We start from the raw sequence: 19,948 nt of genomic DNA on the forward strand, positions 1-19,948 counted from the left end.
AATGTAAAGAAATTTTATGGGTAAACTTCAGAATTCTCATTCTTTATACCAGGAGTTCCCAACTTCCGGTCTGTGGACCGGTGCTGGTCCGTGGGCTTCCCAGGACTGGACCGCAGAGATGGATCTCCGCCCCCCCCACAGGTTGGGCGTATCGTGCTCATGGGGGGGGGCTGTTGCGCTTGTGCTCATGCCGCAAGCGCAACACACCTGCCAATGAGTGTGGGGGTGCCCCCGCCCCCCTACGCACAGAGCCCACACCCCCAACCAGGCTGCGGTTCCAAAAAGGTTGGGGACCACTGCTTTATACAATTGCCTATTTCATTTATAGCGTAACTTTCTTAAATACTAGAACCTATGTACTAATCTTCCTTATGAGGTGGCTACAGACATACAGTATGTACCTATCTTCTAGATTTTTATTGTACAATCATCTCTGTGATGGCCACTTGCTTCCATGGTTCTTATATTAAAATCGAAGCTTACACAAACACACCATGAGAGAACTCTTCCCACAGGGCTTGATAGCCAAGGAAGCTGAAAAGTGATGTAGAGGTTACAATTGCCTATTTCATTTATAGCGTAACTATAACAGAAAGAAACAAATTTGACACCCCAGGCACCTAGCATTGTTATGGGAAGCTCAAAAATATCAGCAACATAAATTCCAGAGGGCTCTGAACATGAAAAGCTTTTTCAAGGGGAAATTAAAGTTTTGGGATAGAAAATTAAGCCATAGCCATAAAGCAGAAAAAGGTGTTGTGTCAGATCATATAGATTGTATTGCACTATTAGAGCTGAATGCATGTTAATGCTGGAAAGAGGTGACTGAGACATTCTTGACTTTGTGAAATCAGACTTCAGAAGAATTCTGTGGTTTAAGTCTTGAAGGCCAAAGGAAAAGGAAAAGAACAGAAAAAGAAAAGAGCAAGTTAATTTCCATCCTCCCACAGCGACAAAAACTTGGGCTATGATACACAGATGTTATCATTAGTTAAGGATTTTCATCTTCTAGTCACAGGCTATCTATAGCATCTATTTTGCCATTACAGTACCTTCTTCCTTGATCTGGATGCAACACTGCCCTTTCTCAAACCTGCTGTGCTGCTTTTTGCAATATAAACAAATACATCTGCAATGACCCTTCCAAAATATAACATTTGGGAGGTCACATGGAAAGTGGTGAATGCTGAAGACTGATAATGAGTGCTGAGTCAAAAATTTTCCACAAGATGTTTTTCTTAGAAACATTCTGAGATTTTAGGGTTTTCCCAATTCTATGAAAAGAGAAGATTTCTTTTGCACTATTATTTCCAATGTTTTCATAATTTCTCCTGACAGCTGCCAAAACGGAGGGAAACGTGGAAGAATCAAAGTTGTAGCTAGGCTGCAATACAGTTGGTTTACTTTAAAAAACCCAAAAACCCTAAGAAAAAAAAAATCTGCCTAGCTGGATAGACACAAATATCACAAATATGCACTCCTATATAAAGTTTTAGAAAGCTTGTTTTTAACACAGCTTCTTATGATGCAGTTGTTGCTTCCTGTTAAATATTTCATTAGAACTGAACTACTGAATTTTCTCAAAGAAGGTTGAAGTCAAATATGCCTAAATATTTACATTTGAAGAAGAGGAAAAATAAATTAGATTTCTGAAACTCGTTTAGCTTGACAGTGAAAATCTGTCACCACTAACAGTTAAAAGATAGCTTTCAAATGGGTTTTGTCGAAATTACCATTAACAATCACTATTTGTCATTCTTCATTTACCACATCTTAGCAGACATCTTAGCAGAAGCCAGCTAAGCACCCCAGAACAGCTTTGCAGTTAATGTAAATTGGAATACTTCTGCTGAAGACACTGCAGGTATGCAAGTTTACACCAGGTAATGCTGTGAATCATTATTAATCTGGGGTTAACTATAAAAATCTTATTCCCTTTGAAATGCTTTTATTATCAAGCTTCAGTCCAACTGTTTATATATGCTATTTGTTGCAAAGAAAAATTATATATATTTACATAATTATATATATATATATGCATGCATAAACAGAAAACAAGGGTCAACAAACCAGAAATTCAATTTCAAGAAGAGTTTCAATTTATCATAGAGTCATAGAAAAATGAAGTTTGAAGGGGCATACAAGGCCATCAAGTCCAACCCCCTGCTCAATGCAGGAATCTAACACCCTGCTCAATGCAGGGATTTTGCTATATATCAGCACAGTACAGAACATTTGCAAAAGGATTCAGAGAAATCACTGAATTATTGTTAAAGCAACAAGGCTTAAGTATGTGGAGGGGAAAAAAAATAACAACTTCTAATATTTAAAGAGAAATTTAGCGACTCATCTATTTTGTTTCCTCCTGATCCCCCTCTCCTGGAATGTGTGCTACTAGAGATGGACATGAACCACCACTTTGGCGGTTCATGGTGGTTCGTTTAGTGGCCAAACAGGCGTTCAGTGCTTCAAAGGCCCACCTCCTCTGATGGGCACCCACTAGGAGGCAGCAGGTTGCCCTGCCACCTCCAGGCACTGCCTGTGAGTGGGCACCCACCAGAGGCAGGGCTCTGAAGCACCAAATACCCGTTTGGCTGCTAAACGAACAGGCACAAACTGCCACACTGGTGGTTTGTGCCCATTTCTATGTGCAACACAACATTTTCTTAAACCAATAAAACTAGCCTGCTGCCCTCAGATGTAGTGAAGGGTATCACCAGTGCTAAAGTAAAATACAACAACCAGTCCAGTTGGCTTCTATAGATGGAATAAAGGGGGGAAGCTCAGGCAGCAAAATGTCTTGGACCATTCCTATTCCTTCTATTTTTCCACTGAGGGAGAGGTATCGTTTGCTCACTCTTTGCCACTGGATAGCAAATCCTATTCCTCCCACTTAATTGGCCAAAGAGAACACATGCACAAGCAAGTAGAGGGCTCCAGAGAGAGACAAAAAGTAAGCAACTGCATAGACGGAAAAACTACCTCAATGGCCCTGTTTTTCCTGCCATGAGAAGGACAAGTCAAGTGATTCTATGGAAGCAGAAAATGGCTACTCATCCACTGCTTCCTCTGTCCGGTCCCCCTCTCGCTCCCTGCATAGCATGTGTGCTGACTACCCAGGCAAATGTACAAACAGGAGAAGGGCAGCAACCAAATCTTCTCCCTCCCTCTGGCCACTACTACTGTAGCAGGGTGGTTGCATTTGGAGACAAGCAAGCAGCCATTTTGCTCACTCAGTCCTCCTCCTCCTCTTTCTGAGTGGAGCAGCCATAAAAGGAACAGCCACATTAGCCTTTTGCCTTCTCCACAGCACAGAAATACAGTGGTGCCTCGCAAGATGAAAGTAATTCGTTCTGCAAGTAGCGCCGTCTTGCGAAAGTTTTGTCTTGTGAAAAGCGGTTTTCCATAGAAATGCATTGCAATGTATTTCTATGGAAACCTCGCAAGACGAATTATTTTCATCTTGTGAGGCATCAGTCTTGCAGAAAAATTTGTCTTGCAAAGCACAACCATAGAAGAAGCCATCTTGCGAGTCACCAACATGATCACAAAACGCTTTTGTGTTGTGGGTTTTTCGTCCGGCAAGGCGTTCATCTTGCAAGGCACCACTGTACTGATTCCATCCAGTGAACCCAATCCTCCCTGTTATGCACCCAGATACATCCTTTGAGTAAAAGGAAGCAGCCACATTCTCTCTGATTTGGTAGCCTAAGAGGGTGGGCAGGAAGGAGATGAACTTTCTGCCTTCTCTTGAATACTTTCCTGTCTACCTCCCCAAAATCAAGACCCATATAGGAGGTGCCACCTTGAAAAGTGGGCATGGGGAACCTGGAGATTTCTTAGGTGAGCATTTCTTTTCCTCTGTTCTCACCCAGCCTGTGCTGAAGACACAGGGAAATGAAGACAGATTGCTGCTATAAGATAATTTCTCTTTATCTGCTTGCCTTTTTTCCTTTCATACTAAAAACACCATTGATATTTTTGGACTTCTGTGGATGAACGAACAACAGCTTCAAAATTCGTATGAACTTTCATAAAATGTATCTTGCCGTGGGACGTGGTGGTGCTGCGGGTTAAACCACAGAAGCCTCTGAACTGCAAGGTTGGAAGACCAACAGTCATAAAACCGCATCCACGCGACGGAGTGAGCGCCCGTTGCTTGTCCAAGCTCCTGCCAACCTAGCAGTTCGAAAGCATGAAAATGCGAGTAGATAAATAGGTACCACCACGGTGGGAAGGTAACAGTGTTCCATGTCTAGTCGCGCTGGCCATGTGACCACGGAAACTGTCTTTGGACAAACGCTGGCTCTACGGCTTGGAAACAGGGATGAACACCGCCCCCTAGAGTCAGATACGACTGGACAAATTGTCAAGGTGAACCTTTACCTTTAACTATCTTGAAGTTATGGCTCTTTCTTTAGCTGATCAAACAAATAGCACGCTTGATTTTGTTTGTATTTGGTTTCGCCCACAAAACATTTGCAGTCAACAGGATAGAAAATGTTTGTTTCTCCTCTCACAAAGCAAGTGTGGAAAAAGGGTAATAAGAGGCACTTCACTTCTGTTCTTTACAAGAAGAGACAGGGCAGTTAAACATCATTTTCCAAATACACGCTCAACCTCAGGCAGTAAATAGATATCTGCTAATCTTGGATTGGTAAATCGACAAAATAAACTGTACGGAAGTAAGCAATTTAGGTGAAACCTCCTTTTCTGTTTGCAATATGACTTACGTCAATATTTTAATAGGATAATGGACAGAATCCTCTTGAGATTTTATTCCAGAAGTGAGACTCTGTGAATTGTAGCAGAGTATTGCAGCCAATTAACAAGGTGCCAGTCACATGCTTGCTGCTTTCCTGGCATGCAACCAAAAATATCACCAATGGCAATTTATCACAACTTAAGAGTTTGTCTAAAGAGCTCATTTGGACAGGTGGGTGCAGGCTAAATAGGGTTGCTTAAGGTGATTACATTGTGTGATCTCTGGAAAAAGGAGCCAACCTGCCTATCTCTACTGCAGACCAAACAGTGGGACAAATGCCAGCCTGATTGAATGCTTAGATGACTTCACTTTTTCTGGAGTAAAATCCCTGCTGGATAGCTCTGTAGTTTAGGTGTCTGGTTGCAGACCCAGAGGTTGGGAGTTTAATTTCCCACTGTGCCTCCTTGACAACGTCTGGACTTGATGATCCGTAGTGTCTCCTCCAGCTTTGCAGTCTTAAGATTTACAGCAGGTCCCCAATATTCACTGGGGTTTGGTATTCCTCCGCAAATACTGAAAACTGTAGATAACATCCAACACTGCACATTTAGCATGGTAAAAGGAAAAAAAATATTTTCACATGCATTACCAGAACTGGCCACGAGATGACGCCAGGGATCATGCTATGTATTCTTCACTATCAAGTATTCAAAGCAGTGTCTAGGTTAGTGGCTAGTTCTGGTAATACATGTAAAAATAAGTGTTTTTATGCATTTTTCTTAGTATTTTTAATATTTTCAGGCCCAGGATAAGTGAAATTGGATACTGATACTGTGGCTACGGGAGTCCTCCTGTATTCAGGAAACAGGTTTCAGTCCAGAGAATAAAGCTTTAGTAACTAAACTCTTGGGTTACCCAAATTCTCAGCTGTAGAGGAATCATGTCTTCATGACTGGTGGAGACCATTTTCTAAAAAGTCAATACTTAAATTTTTCTTTTCTTTTCTTTTTTCCCACCCATCACAATGCAGTGCGGTGTGTAGGGGATAGAGTGACGGACTAGGATGCTGGAGTCCAGGGTTCGAACCCCCCCCCCCCCGCTCCGCCACGAAAACTCCCTGGGGAAGTGGTAAATCCACTTCTTAAACACTGTACAGTACTTACCTTGAAAACCCTGTCAGGGTCGCTGTAAGTCGGTTTCACAACAATAACAAAGACAACGAAGGCGCTAACATAAAATGTTGAGAGAAGTTGAAGGTAACAGCGCTCCCCCCCCCCCCCCGCTTGTCTGGGCGGCGAGAAAAAACAAACGGAGTCCCTCAAGCCTCCTGTTTACCTCAGTTTTTCCCAGGCCATTTCTACAGGGGCTCCGATCACCCGCACGTTGCTCAGCCATGGCGTTGACGAGGCCGAAGGCTTTGAGCCTCGTCCTCGGCGGGGATTTTCGATGTGAAGCGGAGAAAGACCCCGGGCCTTTCCCGGCTCCCGGCGGAAGGCGAAGCCTCGCTCTGCAGAAAGCCGACAAGGGAGGCGAGGGGAAAATGCCCCCCCAAAAACCAACCGCAGCAACTCTGCAGCCTTTGTTTTCAAAAGTGTGACGCTTAATTTCCTTAATTTTTTACTGAATCATGTTTAAATCCATGGGATTTGCTCGTAAGGAAGGAAGCACAGGACAGCAAACAGACTCCAGCTTTGTGTATCTTTGGCTCCCGGTTGTGCATTTCTCTTTTTGCACATTAAAAGATCTCCTTTCTGAGCGTTTTAGAGCTACAGTGGTGACATCTTTCCCTCCAGATGTTGAAACTTTGCACTGGCAAACCCTGCCCGTGGTGAGGAAACGGGAGCTGCCGTCTAGGAACATCTGGAAAAATACTGTACACATATTTTCCCGCTTTTCAGTAAATAGATACAATTTGCAGCGCTGAAGATGTGAGGTGGGACTGAGGCAATACACTTTGGCCTGAAAAATGGCTGTAATGCTGTAAAATAGATCCGTAAGTGTGTCCCCAGTTATTTTCGTGAAATGTTGCAAAGCTGGATTGTAAACCACCTTGAACCTAAACCACCTAACACTGGAAAGTCTGGGTAGAAATGTTAATAATAATGTTTAGTGCCACTTTTTTTTTTTAAAAAAAAGCAGAATTAGAGGTCTCAGGTAGCAAAAAGTACAGTAACCTGTTAGAAAATCGCCTTTTAAAATGCTCACCTAAAAAGGCGAAAACGTGCCACATTGAAGACTATTGTATTTTAATACAATATTGTATTTAAACATTAAAATACAGTAGTTAATCTTCAAGGCGCCACCTGTTTTCGTCTTTTGTTTCTTTGGATTTTGACTGCTATATTTTTCAGAAGTATGTAAAGCATAAATCTAAAAGAAAACGACATGTACGTGTGTTTTGCTTCATAGTAGTATCGCATCATCTTGTAAGCAGCGACCCTCCGTGCGAGAAATAAAACCGTTAGGTGACCGACAGGCGGAAAACCAACTCGTACAGCTTTCTCTAAGGTGGAAACGAGGCGGGCGAACTACACCGGTTCGATTGTCTGCCTCTCACGCTGACAACTAAAGGAACCAGACAGACCACTAGTTGTTTTTTTCTTTTAAAGAATTTCCTTTAGAACGTGGGGGGAAGCAACCAGGCCGCTTTAATTTACAGCGTTTCGGTATCAGGGGTTTCCTAAAAGTTTCTTTCAGCTCAGGAGGTGCCGCGACACCGCATGGGCAACGGCCTGCTTTTTTCGTTTTTCGGGCGGCAACGAAGACGCCGCGTCGGAGCGACTATTTCCAGTCAGGCACTGAGCAGGACAGCCCTGGTCGCGTGGGCGGGGCCAGGAGAGAGCAAGATGGCAGCCTCCTTGTGGCTGCCCAAGTGCTGCAGAGGAACAGCCCAGTTGCTAGGCAGGCATGTCGCGCGAGGGGCTCTGGGCTCTGCCCCGCATGTGGGGGGCTGGAAATTTCTCCACAGGACCCTGGAGCTGTTGGGTAAGCGCCCAGTTCGTTATAAGGGAAGGGTCCTTTGAATCATGGAGACTTGGTTTTGGGAGGCAGACATGACATTCAAGGAGAAACAGAAGGTGGTCCTGGGTTTCTGAGGGACGGAGGGAGCGCAGATGCAAATAGGATCGGACTTTAGTGGCAGGGACACAAGGCTGAATATTGAGGGAGAGGCAGCGGTGTTAATCTGTAGTCTGTTGCAGTAAAATATAAGAAGACTTTTGTCCCCTTGAAGGCTGCCACATTTTATTTAGCATAAGCGATGGTGGGTTGCATCTCCTTCCTTAAGATTTGGGGACTGAAGTCCCAGAAGACAGACATTTCAATAAATGGATTTGAAGCTTTATACATGCCTGCACTGAAGCTGTGATATGATGATCCAGCCAATTTGGAGATGAGTTTAATGATCATGTGCCATCAAATGGATTCTGACTTATGGCAACCCTTTCCAGAGTTTTTCAAGCAGAGAATAATCAGAAGTGGTTTATCATTCTGTTCTGGAGTGCCTTAGGACTGTGCAGCTTGCCAAAAGCTACACAGGTTGACTCCACTCACAGAAGGCACAGTGGGGAATTGAACTCCCGGCCTCTGGCTCTGCAGGCAGATACCTAAACCACTGAGCTATCCAGCTAGTTGGAGATGAGTTTGGTCAATGCCAAATAAAACTTTAGTCTTTATGATGGTGCATGGCTAGATGTTTATATATGTATTGTTTTGGGATTGCAATATAGTTGGGAGGATTCAATGTATGATCTGTATTATATGAACAATTTGGCGTAAGATTTGTAATACCTGGCTCAGTATTCTTTTCAGTGTGGGTAAGTTTCTTACTATTCTTGGCTTTGACACTGTTGCATTGAAGAGTGTTTTGGACAGTGAGCATAGCAATTTTACGTGCTTTGTAATTGGTCTTAACTTTTGGTGATGCAACTCCAAATGTTTGGTTGTGCAACTGGAGATTATGTACTTGGAGAGGCTGTTGTCTCTTTGTAAAATGTTTGTGGATTAGATTATTGTTCTAATAGAAATATTTTTATGGTACTTTTGGGCCCTTACAGCAATATCTAAAGAGGTTTACATGTTAAAATAGCCATAAACTAATATCCTCTTCTGTAGCCCTGCTTGTATAGTGGGAATGGTGTCACCCACAGCAACAGGTTACTGCTAATAAAAGAATTCTGGCTTTGATTTTGGGTTATGCATGGCTTGCCGAAATGAAGTCATGCAAAAGCAGAAAATGAAGTAGATACTCTGCAATTAGTAGTGATTGTAGTCATCATCTGCAGATCTGGAAGGGACTCTATGGATCGTCAAGTCCAACCCCTATCAAGGAGACGCAATGGAGATTTGAACTCCCAAATTCTGGCTTCACAGCCAGATACCTATACCACTGAGCTGCCCACCAGTTCTGTATCACTCTTGTTTGCTGGTACAGCTACAAAACAGAGTATTGGTCATAATCAAGCTGTTTTGTTTTTAGGAAACTTTGGAAGCTATTATTTCGACATTTCTAATACATAGGCATCCTTCAATCTCAAGAGACTATGGTAACATGCTCTGAATTGAGGAGTGTCCTCTCCAGAGCATGAAGCCTGGGTAAGGTAATATGGAGGATAGGCTGTTACCCAAGCAGCAGATCCCCCCTCTCCACATTGCTGAAATGGTCCAATGGAAAGGCAAGAGCCAATACAACTGGTTCCAGCAATGTCGCAGGAGTTGGCAGAACGACACATGCTGCCTTCGGGACTCCAGCTCCGGATTTTGCCTCGAGGTTAACTCCTGAAGCCTTTTCCATGAGTGGATATAGCCACAAGGCAGTGGAGGTTTGAAATCGGAGTTTTCCTTCTCCTAGATGGGCTGCCTTCCATGGCTGATGACATCAGACATTTCTAATATGATAAAATGAAAACCTATACTATTTTTGCCAAAATAAAACTCTGCCAGTTTTCAGCAAAATACTTGAAACAAAGTAAGTGGCTTGCAAGTTGCTTCTGATTTAGCATTATAGATGTAATGAAATGCTTAGTGATTACACAGTACCTTTCAAATATTCAGAGTTTTTCACTCATTCACTCTTCTGCCTCCCCAAAAAATCTGGATAATCCTTACTACAGGTCTGATAAAGAGGACTAATACTGTTCCCATAATTGTGATAGTTGCTGATTGGATTGCTCAGTGATTTAGGTATGTGACTATGGAGCCAGAGGTTGGGAATTCGATTCCCTCCTTCCTCCTGTGAGTAAAGCCAGCCTGTGTAGCCTTGGGCAAGCTGTGCAGTCCCAGGACACCCTTGGAAGACATAAATGCTAAATCACTTCTGAGTATTCTTTACCTGGAAAAATCAGAAAAGAGTTGCCAGAAATCAGAATTGACTTGGCAGCATATGATTTTTATTGTTGTTGTAGCAGGATAAAACAAGTTGATCTTGCACTTCAGCCAAAAAAGACTGACTTAGAGGGCATGGGGTAGGTAGTCATTTGGAACTGAATCCCACTATTTTCAGAAAGTTTGTATAGCATTCTAGCCTTAGTTAATGCCTCAGTTTAGTGAATTTATTCACATGTAAATCAGTGTACCTAAATCCTTTTCTAAAGCCCCCCCCCCACATACACCCCAAAGGCCAGTGAAAGGTTGACATGTTTATTATGGTATAAATTCATATAAGCTATGTGGATTTTAATTTGCATTTGTGCTAAAATATTGGAAAAACTAAGTTGTTTTCTCAAGAATCTTCATACCCTGATTGACATATAAGAAGTTTATTTAGGTAGGCAGCCTCGTGGCACAGTGGTTAAACCGCTGTACTGCAGCCAAAACTGTGCTCAATCCCAGGTAGCCAGCTCAAGGTTGACTCAGCCTGCTATCCTTCCGAGGTCGGTAAAATGCTGGGGGGGGGGGACAATGTGTAGCCTGCATAATTAACTTGTAAACTGCCCAGAGAGTGCTTGAAGCGCTATGGGGCGGTATATAAGCAGCACATTTTGCTTTTTGCTTTAGAATTGCCAACAGCTAACACATTGAACTTCTATGCCCTATTCAGTACTATATTGAAGTTATGCTGTACTGTATCTTCTGAGGACAGATGTTTTTAGCTGTGAGTACTGTTCCATTCTGTCCAATAACCTAGATTGTCTTACTTTGAGGGTTCGGACTCCTGTTTTCCTCCAAATAAATCACCAGTCTTACAGGGTTTTAAAAGAGGGGTAACATTTATTTCTGTGTTTAACAAGAAACCAGTGTCTGCAAATATATTCCAACATTTATCTCCTTCTAACAACGGGTCAGCAAGGGGCTTCCATTCTTCGTCTTTAAAAGGGTTTCCCCCTCCAGTGTTCCATGATCCAGACCAGTCTGTTGACAGATTGGGGTTCAGTACCTGTCCAGCTTTCCCTTCCAGTAAGGGGACTGTGTCTCGTCCTGGAGCTCCAACCAGGTGGGTACCTGGGTGGGGGTGTATGTCTGCCAGATTCCTCTGGGTACCCCTCATCTGTTACTCCCTCACTCTCCATTCTAATCTTTCCCTTCTCTCTCTTTTGACCCTTTCCTTTTCTTCTCTTAACTTTCTCCTCCACTCTCTGGTCTCCTTCTCACCCCAATGTGATGTTTTGGGGGTGAGCTCCCTTCTCCTCTGGAAATCTGATTCCTCTTTGGGTATCTGGAGCCTCTCCCACTTTCCAGTCTATGGATCCTGCATCCACTCCCAACCTGGCAGCAACTCCCTTTCTTCCCCTTTATATCTGCTAGTCCTGCTTCCACCTCCACCCTCGGCTTCTGTTCCTTTCCCGCCGAATCCTTCCCGGTCTCTATGACCATTAGTCCTTTCAAATCTTCCTCTGCTCTTCCTGGGTTAGGCTCTGGCGGTCCTGTCTTTTTGGGAGGGGAAACAGGTAAAGTCTGAATTTCTTTCTCTGCTGTGGGCGGAAGGGATGGCACACCAGTGAGAGGAATTTTACTTTTACCTCCGCTGTCACACTTGCATTATCAATATGACTATAGTACTATTAAATGACATTGACCATAGGATGTTGGAAAAAACTGAATAGATTATTCAAATTCAGTTTGCCTTGATCAGTGCCTATGTGAGATAATCTTGATAAGTTATTCTGAGTTCCTTGGATGAAGAATAGAGTATAAGAACAATGGGACAATAGTACAGTGGTGCCCCGTATAGCGAGGTTAATCCGTTCCGGATTAACCTTCGCTATACGAAATCTTCGCTAAGCGGGAAGTAAAAAGCCATTGGAACGCATTAAACTTCATTTAATGCGTTCCAAATCGGCCCTAAACTTCCCACTTAGAGAAGTTTCCTGGCCCCGGGCAGCCATTTTCGCGCCCTCCTCTCGCTTGCTGAGGGCGCGAAAACGCCGCGGGGGGCCATTTCGGGTCGTTTTGAAGCCGCAAAACAGCTGTTTTGCGGCTTCAAAACGGACCGAAATGGCCCCGCGCGGCGTTTTCGCGCCCTCGGCAAGCGAGGGGAGGGCGCGAAAACGCCGCGCGGGGCCATTTCGGGTCGCCCGCGGCCGTTTTGAAGCCGCAAAACAGCTGTTTTGCGGCTTCAAAACGGCCGCGGGCGACCCGAAATGGCCCCGCGCGGCGTTTTCGCGCCCTTGGCAAGCGAGGGGAGGGCGCGAAAACGCCGCGCGGGGCCATTTCGGGTCGTCCGCGGCCGTTTTGAAGCCGCAAAACAGCTGTTTTGCGGCTTCAAAACGGACCCGAAATGGCCCCGCACCGCGTTTTTGCGCCCTCCCCTCGCTTGCCGAGGGCGCGAAAACACAGCGCGGGGCCATTTCGGGTCCTTCCGCGCCCATTTTGGAGCCGCCGATCAGCTGATCGGCGGCTCCAAAATGGCCGCGGGACGCCCAATCGTCGCAAAGCGAGGTGCGGCGATTGGGCGCTCCGTATAGCGATCCCGAAAAAGGGGATCGCTATACGGATTCGTCGTTGTACGGTGCACTCGCTAAGCGAGGCACCACTGTATATTTGAATAACATTTTTTCAGTCTTGAATGTTATTCCCCCATGATGCCACTGCCATACCAACTTTATGTGATTTTATAAGTGGTCTGATGCAGAATAAGATGGATTCCTTTATTTCTTAACATTGATTTGATGGGACAAGGCTCTCTAAAGCTGAGCCTCTGAAAGTCATTGGAAAGCCTAGTTATTACACTAATTGGAAGAAGCTGACAGACGAGCACTTTTCCACAAGTAGTAATTGAAACGTTAGCACATTTTGACCAGGATCCTTTTGGACAGTGGTGGAGCCTGAAACCCTGCTCACAAAGTAACATGAAATCTCCAGCTGGCACAAACATTGCTGCTGCCCCATTGTGCAGGTTTGGCTTATGCTTTTTCAAGAAACTCTGTTACGACCTTGGGCCATGTGAGGGTTCGATGTATGAGATCGGAATTCTTCCCTTTCACCAATAAGTTCACCACACATCGTTCGCATTGGTAACTATGGAACATTTATTTTTGTATTAACAAACAAACCATTGTCCTCAGCTGGTACAAAGTCTCTGTCTCCTTCCTCCAACAGGGCGGAAAGGGGTTTCCATAACTAGAATTCCGGGGTTCTAGAGATGTCCATTCCTTTAACTTTGTGCCCGTCTGTATAGGCAACAGGGGCACAGACGTGTCTCCAAGGAAATCTTCCCACTTGGGATGTCTCCTGGGATCCAATGTCTCCCAGACCTTCTCCACTCCTCCATCTTCCTTATCTTCTGTACTTGCCATTCACTCCTTTGACGTCTGTCCTCCTCTGCCCCTTTCTCTCCTCTCTTATCTTCCTTCTCTAGCTTCGGTTTCCCTCCGCTAAGATGGTCGGGGAGGGATCGCTGGCCTTCTCCTATGAGCTACCTCTTCTCTGGGTACTCTCAATCTCTCCCAATTCTGGGTCCAAGGATCTTGCAGCTAGATCCATTCCCAGCCTGGAGGCAATGCCTCTCCTCTCTCTACTACCTCCCCTCCCCCTGCCTCTATCTCCTCCTTCTTCCTGCTCTCCTTTCCCACCTCTTTCAACTGCTGTTCCCTCACTCCCATCCCCATCATGTCCTGAGCTAGTGCTTCTTCTTCTGCCCTGGGTAAGGACTCCTCTGGGGCTTTCTCTGGAGTCATTTGGAGTCCACATTTCCCTCCACTCTCTTTCTCTTTGGTGGGGAATGGATGGCACTCTAGCGAGCAATGACCCCGACTCACCTTCTGGCTCACAGGTCACAGAGGAAAAAATAAATTCTTGTACTACCTCTTTGGTGCAAGCAGTGTGCCCAGTGTTACCTCAGTGCTTGTCTTAACCTTACTTGTAGTGAATTTTCTCCTGTAGTGAGGAAGTGGATTTTAATCCTCAAAAATTCAAACAGTACTGAAATAAATGTCATAGTCTTTAAGGTGCAACAATATTTTGTTCTCTAATAATAACATCCTCTTTTTTAAAAAAAAATCTCCTTTAATTTGTCGACTTGGTATGTTGTTATTTGTGATTTATTCTTCAGCATCTGTATTAATTTCAGCATGCAGGTGGCAATAGTATATTACCTTTAGCATATTTATTCATTTATGTGAAATGAATCTCTGCATTTACAAGTGTGCATTGAGAGCTAGAAGGACAAAGGGAGAGGCTCTAATAAGGAAGATACATGGACAACTGATATTGGTGTTAGTATGTTGATGGATATTGGAGTCATCCTTTAAAACTCTTTCATCTAGCCATGTGTGAGTGTGAAGGAGCAGAGTGTACAAGTGAGCCGTTCATGATAATAGAGGCCATAGAAGGAGGAGGAGGAGGAGGAAAAAAGAGGGTAGAGCAAAAAGATGAAGGGGTGACAGTTACGAAAGATGTGGGAGAATTAGAATAAAAAGAAAAAGCAGGAAAGATGGAGGTTTGTTTAGCAGAAGAGGCGAAGCGGGGAAGCGGGTGGAGCAAGAAGTGACAGTTTGGAAGATATGTATGAGGAGGCGGTAGGCTGGTTCAGTTCAATGGTAGCAGACTACGAGAGAAAGAGAGCTGAAACTCGAAGGAAGGAGTTCGAGAGGATCAGGACTCAAGGGCTGATAAAGGACTTCCCTAACTTAAAGGTGGGAGGATTGCTGCCAGAGCCCACTCCTGGAGAGCTGAAGCTGACGCGGTACATGACAAGGGAATGGACTGTGATAGTAGCACCACATGAGCTGGAACTACAAAGAGAAGCAGAGATAGCTCACAACCGGTTTTATGACAAACCTGACGAAAGAGGCTGGATAAGACACGCATGTTGTGGGACGATCTGTGCCCTCCAAAGTAGTCCTTCCCCCAAGACCGGACTACAAGGAATGGTGTGGGGGACATCCCCTTGAGTTCGTGGGACTATGGCAAGAGTATCAGTTTGGTTAGTTGTGGCCTATTGCCAGAGTTAAGAGTTTTTGATCCCATGTAATGTGCTGGAGAAGATGAGTGTTAATAAAGCTGAGAGTTTGAAAGTTATAAAGACGTCTCCGCTGTTATTTCCCGCCGAATATGAAGGGTTGCCCCCAAACGTAGAAGAACCCAATCACAGTGACTTTCTTAGTTTGTAATTCTACTATATCTATGTTGCTTTTCGTTAAGTGTATGTACTGTTTTTTTGGGAAATGCACAAAATACATTCAACTGGATGTTTGTGTAATTCTTTGGTTACTACAGGGCTGAACAAGAAGCTGATGTTCAACCCTAGGATGAAGCAAAATCACAACATATTACTGATGTGTAGAGATGAGCTCAAACCGTGGTATGGCTTTGTTTGGTGCAGCATCTGCACAAGTGTTCTAAAGGTGCCCTGCACGTCCATTCCTCGTCTGCTCCAGGCGATCGCCCACTCACCGGCAGCAGCACGCCTCCCTCCTCTGCCTCCTCTGATAGCTGCCAACTTAGATGAGTAGGCAGGGCATGGAAGCCTGCAGTGCTGCCTCTGAGTGGGCGATCGCCTGAGGAGGTAGAGGAGGGAAGTGAGCTGCTGCTTGTGAGTTGGCAATCGCCCATGGGAGTAAGGGAGCAGCACCCGCAGAACACCTGTGTGGGTGCTGCACTGAACCGAGCAAAACCATTCTTAGTGCCCATGTCTTAGGGGTGCCCAACTTATGAGCCTGGATGCCTAACTTAGGATGCCCAACTTAGGCATCCAAGCTCATAGCTGAATCTAGGAGCACCCCCAAGCTGTACACCTGTGTTTTCAGAGGGAGTGTAAGCTCATCCAACACAAGCTGCATCTGCTTTTCAACTGACCAGGAGCAAGGCTTCCCCTGATGATCTTAACATCCAGGCAGCCTCATGAAGGGAGGTGTGGTCCTTTAAAATATAGCTCAGACCCAAGACATTTAGGACTTTATGAGTTAGGACCGGCTAGAGATGGGCATGAACTGGGGAAATGGTTTGTGGTGGTTCACAAACCACAAACTTTCTGACAAAATGAATGGTTTTGTGGTTTGAGCAATTTGGGACTCCTGGGAGCAGTAGAATGCCCCCTGTGTCAGTTAGAGATGCCAAACTCTCAGCAAATCTTCAGCTGACTCTCATCCCCACCCCTTCCAATTTGGCAAAGATTGGATGTGGAACGTCAAAGTTATAGCCCCCCAAAACAGGTCGCCTGAGGAAAGTGCTCTTTAGCAGCTGACAGGTAAACCTTTTGCATTCTTGGTGATAATGCTTGGTCAGTTGGATTAGTTGACAAAACTTTACTGAAATATTATTGTACCATTAGGCTTGAGTGTGGATGTGATTTTTGGAAGGATGAATGCTCTTTGGACTTTCAGTGGATAGATCATTCGGCTAGGCTGCTGAGTGGTTCATAATCATTGTTGCATGGGCTTTGATGTATAGATCACATGCTTAAGTTGTTGTGCAGTAACCCCCATTTGCCAATTTATTTTATTTTACTGGACATCTCAGAGTTCACTGGTAAAGTCATATACTTAACCTTACTGGAATGTATCCTGAAGAGTACAAGATATATCTGTATATCTTTTTTTTCTTGAGCACAGATTAGATTGGTCAAATTAGATAACACCCTTAAAATTCAGTGACTATATTAAATATAGACTCATGGATCTTTTTACTATTATTGGCCTGGAAAAATTTAAAATACAGTGGACCCTTGACTTACAGACGGCTCCACTTACAGACTTTTTGAGTTACAGACTTCTCTGGCTGCAAAATTTAGGTTTGACTTGCAGCTGGAAAATAGACCTACAGACCGGAAAAAAAACCCAAAATGGAACAAAAACGGCCAGTTACGGATTAATCGTTTTTCAATGCATTGTAGGTCAGTGGAGCCTCGACCTACAGACTTTTCGACCTGCAGCCACCGTTCCAATATGGATTAATTCCGTAAATTGAGGGACCACTGTACAAGACAGAGGCAACTTCTTTGCAGGGGCCTGATAGAGTACCAGCTGCATGAAAGTAATAATCATATCTACTTATGTTCAGAGGTTTGTTTTCGGAACATTGTGAGTTTGTGACTCATGATGTCTTGCTCGTTAAAATTATGCTTATAACTTTATGTTTTATTTCCATAAAGAAATTAATCGGTTTGAGCATGAGAATAGAACTGCAGATTGATTCTTGCCATATCTGCTCATTTTACTGGGCTTGAGATGACACTCAAAGTTAATGTGACTAGCTAGTTACTTAATAAAATATATGCTTTTGAGTGTTGGTGACCGCATTGGGTTGTAAGACTGTATGTTGACTTCTTTAAACTGACCATGTTCACATACAAAAAACAAATCAAATCAATATGCAGACTTCTGACTACACTAGTGTGGTAGATATAGTAGAAATCGTTGTGATTCTTTATCAAGATGCTTTCCCTTTCCCTTTTCTATGTGTATTTTGCACAGAGAATTGGGTTGATTAGAGAACATTGATTCAATTATTGCACTTTAACTTGCTGGTATTTATTTGAAGTGACGAGGCTCAAAGACTTCGGCCTCGTCAGCGCCATGGCTGAGCAATGTGCGGGTGATCGGAGCCCCTGTAGAAATGGCCTGGGAAAAACTGAGGTAAACGGGAGGCTTGAGGGACTCCGTTTGGTTTTTCTCGCCGCCCAGACAAGCGAGGGGAGTGGGAAGGGGGGGCGAGCACTGTTACCTTCAACTTCTCTCAACATTTTATGTTAGCGCCTTCGTTGTCTTTGTTATTGTTGTGAAACTGACTTACAGCGACCCTGACAGGGTTTTCAAGGTAAGTATGGTACTTAAGAAGTGGATTTACCACTTCCCCAGGGAATTTTCCTGGCGGAACGAGGAGGGGGTTCGAACCCTGGACTCCAGAATCCTAGTCTGTCTCTCTATCCCCTACACACCGCACTGCATTGTGATGGGTGGGAAAAAAGAAAAGAAAAGAAAAATTTAAGTATTGACTTTTTAGAAAATGGTCTCCACCAGTCATGAAGACATGATTCCTCTACAGCTGAGAATTTGGGTAACCCAAGAGTTTAGTTACTAAAGCTTTATTCTCTGGATTGAAACCTGTTTCAATACAGGAGGACTCCCATATCCACAGTATCAGTGTCCACAGTTTCACTTATCCCGGGCCTGAAAATATTAAAAATACTAAGAAAAATGCATAAAAACACTTATTTTCACATGTATTACCAGAACTAGCCACTACCCTAGACACTGCTTTGAATACTTGATAGTGAAGAATACATAGCATAATCCCTGGCTTCGTCTCGTGGCCAGTTCTGGTAATGCATTTAAAAATATGCTATCTCCCAAATACAGTGGTGCCTCGCTTAACGACAGTTCGTTCCAGCAAAATCACTGTAGAGCAAAAACGTCGTAAAGCGAAATTTAAAAACCCATTGAAACGCATTAAAACCCAGTTAATGTGTTCCAGTGGGCTAAAAACTCACCATCCAGCGAAGATCCTCCATACAGTGGCCATTTTGGTGCCTGTATAGTGAGGAATCCGTCCCTAAGCCCAGCGGGGAGCCATTTTAAGCACCTGGTGGCCATTTTGCAAACCCGATGATCAGCTGTTTTGATCGTCGTAATGTGAAGAATCAGTTCCCGAAGCAGGGAACCGATCTTCACAAAGCCGAAGAACCCTATTTAAAACATTGTATTGCGATCGCAATTGCGATCGCAAAAATATCGTCATGAAGCGGATTCGTCATAATGCGGGGTAATCGTTAAGCAGGGCACAACTGTATAGCTATTCAAGCAGGCCTTCCCTCTAGTCAATTAAGTGATTTCTATTTTTTTTCTCTTTTCTCCTTGAGTCATGCTGTCTTGGTATTGTGTTGTTTGGAACTAATTGTTATAATTGTATTCTTGATGATTTTATACATTTTATACTGTTGTGTTTTTATCCATGTAAGCCACCCCTAGTAGACATTGTCTGGAGGGGCGGGGTAAAATTCGAATAAATAAATAAATAAATTAGTAAATTGCTTTTTCACCTGCCAGGGACCCCATAGCAAAATAAGGTAAAATTAAAATAGTAAAAAAGAACAGCATTAAATCTTCTCTAAAAGTTTAAAGTGGATAAAAAACTATTTTAAAAGTCCTGACAGAATAATCCATTTTTGACTACCTGTCAGAAGCTCCATAAGATTGCAGCCAACTTATTGAGCTCTACATCTCAGTAAGAAAAGCCCATTTTGAAAAGCCTGTTTTTAGAAATATCTGATATAAGTTGTTTGTCTCTAGTAACAATGAAGGATATTCATGTACATTATTTTGATAGCTGACAGTTTTTGTGGTTAACAAATACCCAAGCACAATTATTAGTGTTATACTGTCAGAATGAGCAGCATTTCTCATTACAGTTTGGAAGTTTCATTTTCTTCTTTTTGCCACAGAATTTGTAGATATCCCTCGCCTTTCAAGCAATTCCCTTCTGCATCCTACTATTATATGTTGTATATAATTCTTCTTGGCTTTTTTCTGAGTAATAAATATTCTAGGAGGGTGCTAGAGGTATATAGCAAAGTTTCACAGACAGCAAGAAGGCGTATACTGGATTTTCTACCTTGAGATTCAGTGGACTAATGCATAGTTCTGTTGTTTTCTCTGAAAGTGTGGTTAGATTGTCTGTTCAATGTGATATAAAGCAGTTGGACTGAAAGTAAGAACATAAGCAATGAAAATGAATGTTGACAGTACAACAAGCGTTAAGAAAGAATTTGCATTAAATAAATAAGTAAAAATGTACTGTCTTAGTAATTCATAGAATAACTTGGTAAAGCTGACCAGTATTCTCTCTGTATTACAGATGGATGGTTAAGAG

At 43.5% G+C, this 19,948-nt stretch overlaps 2 protein-coding genes across 4 annotated transcripts in view; one reads left to right on the forward strand and one right to left on the reverse strand.

Annotated features, from left to right (window-relative positions):
- The window catches only part of APIP (APAF1 interacting protein), a 30,014-nt gene extending 23,809 nt beyond the window's left edge, over positions 1-6,205 (reverse strand). The window contains exon 1 of the mRNA XM_020782819.3: positions 6,041-6,205. Within this exon, the coding sequence (XP_020638478.3) occupies positions 6,041-6,100 (60 nt within the window). The 5' untranslated portion in view covers positions 6,101-6,205. The remainder of the gene's footprint in view (positions 1-6,040) is intronic.
- A 474-nt stretch (positions 6,206-6,679) lies between these two features.
- Positions 6,680-19,948, forward strand: part of PDHX (pyruvate dehydrogenase complex component X) — a 76,749-nt gene continuing 63,480 nt past the window's right edge. Inside the window, exon 1 of one of the 3 annotated variants that reach the window (XM_020782818.3) lies at positions 6,680-6,698. Coding sequence is in view for 2 of the 3 variants with exons in the window: in XM_078383438.1 (XP_078239564.1) it covers positions 7,426-7,690 (265 nt within the window). In the remaining variant the exon portion in view is untranslated. Of the gene's footprint in view, positions 6,699-7,352; positions 7,691-19,948 lie in introns of those variants that run through there. The other 2 variants (XM_078383438.1, XM_020782816.3) reach the window with 2 other exon arrangements.

This window comes from Pogona vitticeps, chromosome 1 (assembly GCF_051106095.1).
Source record: "Pogona vitticeps strain Pit_001003342236 chromosome 1, PviZW2.1, whole genome shotgun sequence".
In the NCBI taxonomy this organism is placed as follows: Eukaryota; Metazoa; Chordata; class Lepidosauria; order Squamata; family Agamidae; genus Pogona; species Pogona vitticeps.